This window comes from Pseudopodoces humilis, chromosome 8 (assembly GCF_049639895.1).
Source record: "Pseudopodoces humilis isolate 2021_Gansu_Grassland_sample_001 chromosome 8, ASM4963989v1, whole genome shotgun sequence".
NCBI classification, from domain to species: Eukaryota; Metazoa; Chordata; class Aves; order Passeriformes; family Paridae; genus Pseudopodoces; species Pseudopodoces humilis.
In genome coordinates this window covers 21,608,513-21,621,104 of record NC_142207.1, presented here as the reverse complement: position 1 = coordinate 21,621,104, position 12,592 = coordinate 21,608,513, and the positions used below count along the sequence as shown (strand labels likewise).

Genomic DNA, 12,592 nt, shown 5'->3' with positions numbered 1-12,592 from the left:
GAGCTGCCTCTTCCTTGCATCCCATACTTTCTTGGAGTCTAGCCTGAAGAGCAGCAGTAAAGGAATGTAACTCAAGTGTGGAGGGTTTGGAGCAGGAAAGTGCACAAACTTATTCATAGAATTCGAGGCGGAAGAAAAAATGCAGAGATGAGACAGAAAGAAAACTGACAGTTGGGAGATAAAGATTGAGCACAGACAGAGATGGGATCAAGATGGAAATTGAAGAGCAGGAGGAGAGAGTGGGATGGCCTGGAAAGTAAGTGGGAACATTAATTTGATTGGGCAGAAATAGGGGTGTTGAAAAATTTTGGAACAAGAAGCCAGGGTAGGTGTTGAGCAGCCTGTGGTTGAGAGAGCAGGGAAGGAATCAGGAGGTGAGCCAGCTGCAGACTTGCTTAAAATGAAAAATAAGTCTGAGAAAAAGATGGAGGAGCTGGGCTGGTCTAAGCAGTCTGGAATGAAGCTTGGAACTAGCTAGGTAGAGCTTTGTATGGAAAGAGGGGTCTTGAGTTCTTGATGACAGATGGCATTTGTACAAGGCCTGCTGGCCAGGGGTGTGCAGCAGCTTCTCTGCTCAGTCATGGGCTGAGAAGTCAGAGCAGTGGTTCTAAAACTTTCAGCTCTGCTTGAATTCTGTATCAGCCTCAAGCAGTCTGATTACTTGCAGATACCCAACATGTTTTGATCAATATGAGTGTGTGGCACTTGACTGACCACACTGTTTTCCTGAGAGGCTGGTATTGGGACCAGTGCTTCTTGATCTCTGTCAGGGACACGGACAGCGGGCTTGAGCACACCTTCAGCAGGTTTGCTGATGATGCTGAGCTGTGTGGTGCAGGGAAGGGATTCCATCCAGGAGGACCTTGAGAGGTGCGACTGTGAACCTCATGAGTTTCAGGAAGGCCATGTCTAATCAAGGATCAAGGCAAGTACAAGTACAGGCTGAGCAGAGAATGAATTGAGAGCAGTCCTGAGGAGAAGGATGTGGGGATGTTGGTTGGCAAGAATCCCAACACGACCTGTGTGATTGCAGCCCAGAAAGCCAGCCATGTCCTGCCATTGGATTTGACATCACATATTTATTTTTTACTTTTCCTTCCCCTTTCCCACCTGCTTGGATTTAATTATTTTTGTTGTAGTCATTGCTATCTTAATTTGTTGAATTATTAAGCTGTTCTGTTTTTAACCCAGGGGTTTAACTTTTTTTGTGATTCTCCTCCCCATCCCACTAGGGCGGCAGGAGGGTGGGTGGAGAGTAAGCAAGTGTCTGGTCTGCAGTCCAGTTGCAGGCTGGGTTAGACCACAACAGGCCCCTGGCATAGGAAGGACATTCTTCTTTTGGAGCAAGTCTGGCAGAGGGCCACAAATGCGGCCAGAAGGGCTGGAGCACCTGTCCTGTGATGACAGGCTAGAAAAGAGAAGGCTTTGGGGAGACCATAGAGCGCCTTCCAGGATGTAAAGGGGCCTCAAGAAAGCTGGAGAGGGACATTATACAAGGGCATATAGTGAATAGGACAAGGCAGAATGGATGTGAACTGAAAGAGTAAGTTTAGATTTGGTATTTGGATCACTGTGAAGAGGAATGAGACACTGTAACAGGCTGCCCAGAGAAGTTGTGGTTGCCCCATCCCTGGAAGTTTTCAAGGCCCAGTTGGGTGGGGCTTTGAGCAACTTGGTCTAGGGGAAGGTTGGAACTGGATTGATATTTAAGGTTGCTTCTAACCCAAACCACTCTATGAAGTTAGAAACATTTGATAAGTCTCACATTTTTGAGCTGTAACTTTGCATCAATTTTGCACACTATTCACCTTCACAGTATGCATTAGTACTGTATAGTACGGAGTAATACTAGTGAATAAATCAAGTGCCATCAGCAATACCATTCTGTGGTACCTTTGTGTCATTTAGTGCAACACTACATTCAGTTTTTCAGTGCTTATGCTTACTTCAAAATATGACTCTTGCTTCTCATATGCTACTGAAGTCCTGTTGTGAAGCTAGAATTTACTTCTTTAGAGGCAGTACTTAAAATAAACGTTTTTGATCTTAAAAATATGCATGTTACCAAAGAAACTCCCATCCTGGATGTAGAGTAAGTATACTCACTCCTGTGCAGCTTTCCTACACTACTCCTGGGAAGACAGAATGTGTAATAATTTTCATTGGCTGGTTTGGATATATTTGTTTGGGTAGGGTTTTTTTCCCTGGTTATCAGACTCCTTATGTTTAAAGTCGTTTCCATAAAGTAGAATGTTTTTTTTTGTGTACAGATAGAACCCTTATAAACAAGGTTAAACAGTTGGTGAAACTGACGTTACCAAACACAAAGAAATGGAATTACCATCATGTGTTTCTAATGTCTCACTTTAGTAACAAGCTTAGAAGGCTTCTGTTGAGGATGAACATATGCAAATAATACATAGTCTTAGTGGGAGCTAAGCTCTTTTCTATAGTATTTTCTTTTCCCTTAAATTTTAATTGTTTTACCTGTGACTGTCTTAGAAAAATCAAAGTTTTTATGAGTTGAGAATGTCATGCAGTTGCTAGTCAAAACCTGTATGTGATTGCAGAATGTTTCATTTGATTTTTAAGAATATTAGCTGCCTCTTAATTTCTGGAAATGACTATTTTGTTGTTTTTCTTTTAACAGAATCTGAAGATGATGTGGCCCAGCTCGTTGAGACAAGTGACACAGATGATAAAGCACCAAGTTCTGAGCATCTAAACGATAAGCTAGCTGAAGAAGGTGAAAAAGAGGAAGCAGAAAACATTTCAACAACTGAAGAGGCTATTTCAGAGTCTATTTCAGCTGAACAAAGTGAAGAATCTTTGATAAATGCAGAATAAAATACTTCAAGTGCCTTCTGTAGCTAGTTTTTAGCTTTGTTCATGCCTATTGTTACTATTCAGGTGAGCTTTTTTTAATGGTACAACTTAAAAATCTTGCTTGGGCTTAAACTGCCTCAACTGCCACAATGTGTCAGAGCTGTGTGTAAAAGTGGGTATTGTAAATTAAGCATGTCTCTTTAAGTTAACACATAGAATGTGTAGTTGGTTGAAGTCTAACAGTTGTAGCCCTTGTTTAGTTTGCGGATTTAAAAACTTCAGAGTACAAGCTTTGCTAAGGGTGACTTAGAGTTCGACATCTCTTTAGCTGCCACACATAAAGAGCAACTACTGATGGCATCTGACCTAGTAAGTTTGGTCTAGTGAACTCAAGGTGCGTTTTAATGCTGTCCTGTTAAAATGGATTGAGTATATGTTTAATACACAGATGTTTACAAGCTAAACTGTCATCTGACATTTGACTTCAGCATATGGAAGTGTCATTGCAGTGGTGTTAATATTATTCATTGTCTAACTCTTCGACAGAATTCACTTAAATGGCACTTGGATAAATGGCATCTCCTTTGGTGTTTGCGTTGCAGATGAACCAGAGGCACCTACATGCAAAACTGTTTTGTGTTTACATAAAATATAAGAAGTCTCTGCACTTGATTGTACTTGAATACAAAGCACTATTTATACCTGTACAATAATGACAAGATATAAGTGAATTTTGTGCCTTTGTGTATTTTGTTAAAGGAAAATAAAGATATCTAGCAGCAATACTTGCTTTGTGATTCCTAAAACTGAAGAGAATTCGTGTTCTGCTGTATGCAGCTATTCTACAGTTACTTTGTGCAAGTTCAGAAGGAATGTGCCACCTTAAAAGGAGCATGTCTATTTGTAGCTAAGGTGGCTTTGATAGAATAGAAATAGATCCCTGAGTGAAAGGGTAAAGCGCATGTACATTTGCCAAAAGGCTTTTCTAACTGTACCTAAAGCTTGTTGATACTATTTAATGTTACAATTGCAATGAATATTTGCTGCTGGATTACTGAAAATGTAATTTTTTAAAAATTGCATTGCTTTTTAAGCTAAGGACACTTGTTACACATTTCCTGTTAAATGTAACAGCTGGGATCCTGGATTAGAAGTTTTCTGATGTCTGTGAGGTACCTAAGTCAATCAGAATTTTTTAGAAATAAATCCTGAACGTATGTGACTTGGTTGATCTAGTAATACTTGTGATAAGTTTTATTATACCTCACTACAGAGGGAGGGGAAGTTTCAAAACAATTTTTAATCTAATGTCTTAGTTCTGAAAGGAGATCGTTTTTATGCTGCAAAGACAACAAAACCCCTCAGTCTTAGTAGTTTAAGAGTCTTCTGCAGGAAAAGCATGTTTCTAAATGTGACCTTAGTATTCATGTTTGCATGCTTTATTTTCTGATTCTTTGGGTATGGTTTAGAAGCTCAGCCTTGTATCAGGTAGAATCAAGTGTGGTCTGTGTTTAGATTAAGGAGGAATTTTTTTCTGCTTCACTATGTAAATTGCAATTAACATTTTAATTAGTCTTAATAGACAGAATGTAGGCATGTGATTAAAGGATTACTCACAGGTGTTTGTCTATACTTATATGAACAATTAGCAAATAAGCATTTTGTGTGTGGCTGTCTTAGTTGTGAATACAAAGAAAACAGTTCCTTTTCAGGACATGTCTTACAGTACAAGAAAAGTACAGGGTACAAAGTGATAGGGGAATTAATTTTTTAATGCTTTCAGAGAATATATTTTAGATTACAGAATCTATTTAAATGGAAATAATTTTGCCTGAAAGATGGAAAAGCTTACTTACTATTTTGTAAGTTGCTAATCTCTGCACTGCATTCTGTGCCTCACTGATTTATCTGCTTAAAGGCTTATTTCTTTGGAGAGAAAAAAATCACAGACCATGTGAGTAATTCAGCACAGCAAATTGTTGGGTGTACTTACATTATAAATGCTAAAAATAAGTAAAATTTGATATCCTGATGCATCATATGGGAGATGAAGGCATGAATTACTGTCTGTTCAGAACTTAAGGTTACTCTAAGCAGAGCTATTACTTCCTTTTAAAAATGTACATCTGAAGTATCTGGTCTCTTGTAGAGTAATTTCAGATCTTTTCCATGACAAACAGTGGCTAAGCTGTGATGCATGTAATATCTGTAGAATTGACTAAGAAAACTGTTGATAATGGACCTATGTATTAAAAATGTTTTCATTAGCCTGGGACACGTATATTTTCACATTCTTGCTTTTGCCAAAGAAATTGATGTTTTTTAGGATTTTGGGAATATGAACTTTTTTTTTTTTAAAAAAGGAGATTTAGTATTTGGAGGGGGGTAGGGTATTATTTCTCCTAAGATTCTTAAATGTGACATGAGCAACTACCCACAGAAGTGATTGGTACTTTTTGTTTAATAAGTTCACTTGAAGGATCAAGTAGAGACAGTTGACCTGATATGAAAACAAATATGTTTTATAATGTGAAAACTTGCTTTGTGACCTAAAAATACTTACAACTTTTAAGCTAAGTCTGTTTTAAGTGCATGATAGAATTATTCTGAAAAGCTTTTATATTTAAAAAAAGTGCCTGCGCAGTTGTTTCCATTAACTGCTTCAGAAGGCTTGAAGATTATATTAAGGATGTCCTAGAATTTTGGTAGAGAAAAATCCATTTTTAACTTTCTAATTTTTCAGGGTTTTAAAGCAGTGAATGAGGGCACAGGGTTAATCTGTGGGTGAATTGAGACTCATGATGATACATATGACTGTTATGGACTGAGCATTTCTCAATGTACAGTAAGCATTCACATGTTCCTTCTGCCAAGTGTGGATGCCCCAGTTCTGATATGAATATGGGAAGAGGATTCTGTTTCTGCAGCAGTTGCTTCTTGGCTTCTATGTACTATAAGTGAGGCAATAGTAGAAGGCACCTGTCCAACAGGAATTGAATCCAAAAGTACCTGTAAGTGAACAGCACTAGTCACACTTAAGTCATGTCTTTGTAACACCAAAAAAAACTTGGAAGTAGGAGTATGTAGAAAAAAAAAATACAGCAGTTGTCAGTCATATTTCATCCAGCTGCAGTTTGAGGAAATGGAAGAAAGTAGAGGGGAAAAAAAATAACCACTGTGGTTCCATGTTTTGTTGTCTTCTGACTTCTTGGCATGTACTGCAATCTCAGTTTTTTCAGAAGTACTGAGATTTTGCACAGGACTAGGCTTCTAAGATGTCATAGGACCCTCTTTCTTTCTGTGGCTGGGATGAAAAGCAAAATTGAGTGGGGTAGTGATAGCAAGCTTGTTGATGCAGTTTTTCTTGACTCTGGAATATCATGAATAACTGCAGAGATGTCCTTTATTCACTTATGGTTTATAAATTAGGGAGGAGTTATCTCAACTGTATAAAAACTGCCACAAAAGACAAATGAGTGTTCTAGTTCAAAATAAATCAAAATGAGGTGGTCAAATTTAAATTTGCAAGTGAGTTAAAAAAGGCAATAGTATTTCAAATTCTAATACTTCTTCTAAAGGAGAATGCAGTTGATTGCCCTTGGACATTTTGACAGAATTAAAATATTTAGTGGAATCGGTATGACAATTTCTCAAGATATCTGTTGAGCCTTCATGCAGGAAAAAAGAAGTTCCCAGGGAATGGCAAATGAAGATAATGCAAAAGCTGATGGTTTAGGAATGGTCTAGAGATGATCAAAAGGAAATAACTAAGGGTGGGTATGGTTACCTTGAAGTCAAGAAGAATGAACCCCATGTGGTACATGAGTAGAAGCCAATGGAAGGACTTAAAAAATGACAGTGAACTATTGGGGGGAGGGAAGGGATGTCTTTTTTCTTTTAGAACAAAGTCTTAATCAAGACATAACAAATAGGAGCTTGAAGAGATTTTTTTCAGAAAATGTAGTAGGATTTGGCTGTAACCACATGGTGGTTAACTTACATTAATATCATGTTCTTATGTCAGAAATAATAAGGATCCAATTGGAGATTATACAATCTTGGAGAGGTTTCTTTGCTTTTAAGAGTTAATTCCAGAATAAGTATATGACTAACTTGGTAGGAAAAAGCTGTCTAGCTATTATGAGAGACTTACAAACTTTTTTAACCTTCAAAGGCTAGGAGAAGCACTTATTTGTTGGTACATGGTTCTGAGTTTAGCAACGTTTGTGCACTTGTGGATTTGTGGTGCTGGAGGAGCGAGTTGGCTAGAGGAAACTTTCATTATTCAGTAGCTAAGTCTGCTATTAAAAACTTAAAAAGTCTTCAATTTTTGTCAAGTCTAAACACATTCAGTACAAGAGTGCTGGATAAGTTTTAAGTAAGCTACCTCTCCTTATTTATTCTGCCTCTGGAGTGAGGATTTTTAGGTATTCTACAATGAAGAAAACTGTTAATGGGATAAGGGAAGTCCTGTCTGAGATTATTGCACTAGAACAATAACCATGAAAATTAATTTTGTTTCTTTGGCAAATAATCATTTGACCAGTTCTCTGAGTGTTCTCAAGTGAAATCATTAGGGCCTTCATTTCCTTCTGTGTCTTACAGACTGTTTTTGGTTTAGTTTGTTTTTTTCCCCCTAATCTCTCTAAGAGGTTCTTTCCTGTCCAGTCATGTGGTTAAAGATTAATGCCTCAGATACCAGCATCTCGTGTTTCAGTTCCCTTCTAGAACTAGTAAAATGCAACCCTGTGCAGATGCGGCTCCAGAGGTGTAGTGAGCCTCTGGAGGAGACTGTACAGAAAGCATATCCCTAATACAAGGTAATTTAAGAAAAGGCTGCAGATACATCAAGTGTATAAACATTAGGAGGGAGAGTAAGTTTTCCAGGAATAAAGACTGGAAGTTTGAAAGTTCCTAATAATTTGAACAAACAGCCTTGCAGGAGGGATTAGATTTAAAAGGAAGTTGGAGAATGAGAGGGCAATAAAAGATTGCTGCATGACCAGTGGGCTATGTTTGATTGATGGCATGTGATTCCTTGTGATTGCTTAAGAATGTATTTAATGGCAGAATATGGATGACAGATTTTTGGTGGTTGTCAGGAAGTTTTGATTCGCTGACAGGAAAAAGTATCTGAAATGATTACTAGTCTTTGGCAGTGCTCCTCTCTTCCATGGTGTGGTCTTTAGGTGGAATTCATATATCTCAGATTTGTGGAAGGTGATGAAGGCAAGGAATTACAGCTGATGGAACTGACTGGCATAAGGTTGTTGGCTCCAAGTCCTGGTGTGTAGCAATGCACGAAAGTTTGTCAGAGGACAAACTGTAAACTTCTGTCAGAAATGCATCCTCATTGAGATTGTCTGAAATTCAGTGTACTTCCTGCTTTGAATTCTCAGTGTTTGGAGGAAAACAATGGCATCCTGAGTAGGTGGGAATTTCTTAGCCTTGGGTTTTTACTAGATATTTGTTTACACAACAAATAGAATAAGCTCCAATAGTGTTTAACAACAGGAACTGCTACCTTCCAGCATTTAAAAAAATAAGAAATTGAGTTGTCCCTTAAGATTGCGATTCTCATGGAATTTGACTTCACTGTTGCTTTTGATTTGTGGACCTCTCTGGGGTCTTGTCAGGTCACATTCAATCTTTTCTCTGAAAGAATAACGATTCTGTGACTATGAAGAATAAGACCTAGAGAGGTGTATGATAGGCAGGATAGTGAGAAGGGCTTTAAAATGAAATGTATTGATTATACAATAATTTGTTCCCAAACCATGGGGTTTTGGGATTAATGCAGACACTTCAAAGATTCTCAATAGATTATTTAACTTTCCAACAGTGAAAAATCTAAAGCACTGTATCATAATATAACTTTCAAGGTTGCATAAAATCAATTTGATCATGACTTAAATTTTTGGCTAGAAGGGGATGTCCTGACCAGGTCTTGTAATCCTGGTTATTTCTCACAGTAGTCACTGTGGTAATAAACCTATTTCAGGAGTGCCACTGTACGTACCTAGCATTGTACTGCTAGGATTTTCAGTGAACAATTACTAATGTTTTTCAAGAGGGCTTCATAAGCCTTTGCCACTGTGAAATCATGTATTCTCCTTTTGTGTGTGACAAAAATAATTTGCAAAAGGGAGATTGTAACTGCCAGAGAGGAATACATGCAGCAAAATCCTGAGATAATCAGATATAGGAGAAAACAAGGGGTGCAGATTCTGGAGAGCTGACAATTTTGGGTGTTCAATTTGTAAATTCAAAGTCATCTCTAAATTTGTAACTTATATTGAAATAATCATTCTTTCTCTCTTTCTCTCCCTATTTTGCTGCCTCAATGAAAATAGAGAAGCTGGATTTGTAGAAAACTCAAGCAACAAAGACCTTCCAGCTCTTCTCAAGTTGTCTGCCCTGTAATTCCTTGCATCGCTTCAAGGAGTTCTGCTCAGTTGACGGAACTTAATTTTGACTCGTTCAGCACTCAAAAGCGTTTTACAAAACCACCAAGAAAATTCATTTTAAGAAAACTATTTTGAATGATGTTTCAAAGGAAATGTGAAAGTTGTTATTTCTTTAGGAATGTTTGTACTTGTATTTTTTGTATATTGAGCTTTTATTTAAACAGGAGATCCTGTATATTTATAGATGATATTGTTGTAATAGCCTTGTTGCATTAGTAAAGGGTATGTGTGTTTGTGTACTATAAATATTATCTTAAATCAGAAGTATCATTTTAATCCTAGCTTTAGCCTTGACTATACATCACCTGCAGTTGAAATTCCATTAAAATCAATGGCAAAAACATTAATTAGTGTGAATTCTTAGGCTCTAATAGACTTCCTGAAATGTCTCTTAACTTTTTTGCTTATAATTGAGAAAATATTTGAACTTCTGCTCCCCTTTTGAAATTTACTATTTTACCAAATGAAGCAAATTTTAAAGCATATTAAACTAAATTGCATAGCTTGTTATTTGAATATATGCTGTCTTTGCTGTGTATGTAACTTCTCAAGGAAAAAACTAATTATGAAAAAACAATTTATTTTCCAGAGCTTAACTGATGATTTAAGGTGATAATTCTGTTTAATAGTTTCTTCTGTGCTGGCTGTACCCAATCAACTTGAGTTTTGTAGTTATTTGGGTGTTTTTAAGGGCCCCATATGTTACCAAACAAGGATGAGGGGGCCCCTGCATCTTTAGTGCAGTCCCTGCCCCCCAGTTGGACTGGCATATGTAGGAGAAGAAAGTTGTTCAAGGTTGAGTAGTTTCTGATAAGACCCATTTGTCTGTGCTACAACCAATTGTGAGAACTCCTGGCTCATGGCATGAGCAGCCAGCTCTCCACCCTCAAAGGTCAGGCTGGCACGGGACTGCAAAATTTTGTGTGCGCTGAAGTAGAGGCAGGGAAAACCTGCCTTGACTCAGGATTGAAAATATGTGGCAGCTTCAGAGAGAATTGTGGAGTTGTGAAGATGCTGACTTTGGCCCACGATTCCATAGACATTTCAGGGTGGGTATTGCAGGTTTTATTGTATCTAAATGGTGATTTATGTCCTTATTCCTCCATTATTGTCCACAAGGTACTGCCCTGTGTCACAGGCCTGTATTACCTAATTTTTTCAGACTGTTTCATTTTCATTAGCACAGCTGCTTTAGCTTGTGATCAGTGTACTGCACCTCATTGATAATCTAAGAGGGTATTAGATGCACAGAAGTGGCACGTAACCCTGTCAGTCTGGCTTGATTGACCCCTCAGCTTCCGAAGCATGGCTTCATTTTTTTTTTCTTTTTTTTTAAATCCAAGTTAGCCTGCATCCATTTTCACACAGATTCCGGGCAGTTTAAAGGTTGGTCGGATTCGAATATTGCTCTTTCAAATTTGATAATGTATGAGTACAGAACTGTGACCTTTGATACATGGTAATACATCAACATGACACGAGCAGTAAGTGCAGCAATTACCTTTACTACACTTCAGATTGTGTTTTAGTTCTCATCTTGCAAGCAATTATTTCAGGAAAAAAGGGATGCCTTTAAGTTAAATATTTTTTGCAAATAGCGTAAGTGCAGAAATTAATCTCTGGGGACTTTCTGATTTACAGGTGAATGTTTTCAAATGAATCTCAGCTTTTAAATTAACATTGTTTTAGTGGTAGAAAGGAGTCTGGTGCCATTGGATTCTACAATACTTTTTTTCTGGGAGCGTGTCTTTAACCATTTTTGTTGTGTTTTAATGTAATCTAAATTTCATATTTTAATTTATGTCCAAAGCCTGATCCTGCAGGCAGTTGACATGTCACTGTGTTCACGTTGCTCCCATGATAATACTCATGAGTTGGTTATGTGCATGGTAATAATGCAAGTTTACATGCTTTTAAGTGCCTTTCAGAACATCAGAGCATCTCAGACGTGCATCACACATTGATTTAAGAGGCTGTTTTTAGGTGCCCTGGCAATATTTCATCTTTTTCCTGAGCAGATCCAGATGCATTTGGTTTGTTTCCGAGATGTTCTTTCTCACTTGTTATAAATTATTTGGATAATGATAGCGCAGAACCACTACCTGGTAGTGCTATAAAAACACAAATCAAAACTCTTTGCCAAAGAGCATGAGGCCTTGAGAGGGCTGATAGCAGTTGTGGTTTCTGATCTGTGGACTAAGAATCAGAATAAAATTACTGTGTCATTCTGAGCAAGCAATTGAGTAACCATTGAATGGTGAATCTGTCAGTGTTGTCTGTCATAACCTAAACTCAAAGGAATAATTTGAAGTAGAACTTCATGTAAAATACCTGCCTCCTCAGCAGCCAAGCACCGAGTGCTATTGGTGTGCCAGAGTTAGGCACTGAAGTTTAATTCAGGGTCTGGGACAGTGCTTATTTTGTTCTATATTGAGGTGAAATCAACACCTTTTGGAATGGCTTTCTTTAAGCCCTAGTCCCCAACACCATTTGGCCATTCTGGAGCACAGGAGGCAGCAGACCCCAGTGGCTGATGTGGAATAGGGGCTGAATGGGGCCGCTCCCTTCCAAACCTACTGTGAGCAGAGGGATGCTTTTGCTAGGCTGGCTTTGTCATTTAATTCCTGCCTGTGGAGGTTGCTCCCTTGCTGTACATATGCACTTGTTATAGATTGATGAAATGAAAAGCTTTTCTAATGCAATGGAAGGGTGTCTGTTTTTGCTTATTATTTTCTAGCAAGTAGCTCTTGTGGTGTTTGTCCCCAGGGAGTAAAATCGAAACAAATTTATTAGGCCACCATATAACTTGCTCCTAAGCAAGCTCTTGACCATACAAATTGTTTTGGAAAGCCACAGGGAAGGTGCTAGCTGGGGACAACATGCAACATGTTTTTGTTTTGTTTCTTGTTGCTTTTGGCCTGTGCCACCTAAGGACATTTGGGTCCTTAACTCCTTTAAAATATGCAAAAAATTAGTTGTTGGGTTTTTGTACTGTCATTAAATTTTAAATGTTACTAGCCAGTAGTAACTTATTTTGGAAACAAACCACCCAGTCTACTTTTCTGCAGTGTTTTCCATTAAAAAATGTAAATACTGTATATATGGAAGTCTTGAGTCTATGCTACTGACTTAGCAAGTGATGACAGCTCTGTGAGGAAGTTTGTTTTTCAGCTGGGGCTTCATGTTCATAATAAGTTCCTTAGGCTGAAAGGCTGCCCTTGTGCAGGTAGGTGACTCTGGGTAGAGAAGTGCATTTGTTACTTCACTACAAGTCATAAGAGGATAACAATGGCAAGTGC

The 12,592-nt window shown here is 38.0% G+C and overlaps 1 protein-coding gene across 5 annotated transcripts in view; it reads left to right on the top strand.

The window, feature by feature from the left end:
* The window catches only part of LNPK (lunapark, ER junction formation factor), a 49,121-nt gene extending 37,126 nt beyond the window's left edge, over nt 1-11,995 (top strand). For 4 of the 5 annotated variants that reach the window (XM_005519824.3, XM_014249592.2, XM_088058942.1 and 1 more), the window contains exon 13: nt 2,651-3,611. In XM_005519824.3, the coding sequence (XP_005519881.2) occupies nt 2,651-2,847 (197 nt within the window). In that variant the 3' untranslated portion in view covers nt 2,848-3,611. Of the gene's footprint in view, nt 1-2,650; nt 3,612-9,179 lie in introns of those variants that run through there. The other variant, XR_015773093.1, reaches the window with a different exon arrangement.
* Nucleotides 11,996-12,592: the final 597 nt, after the last annotated feature.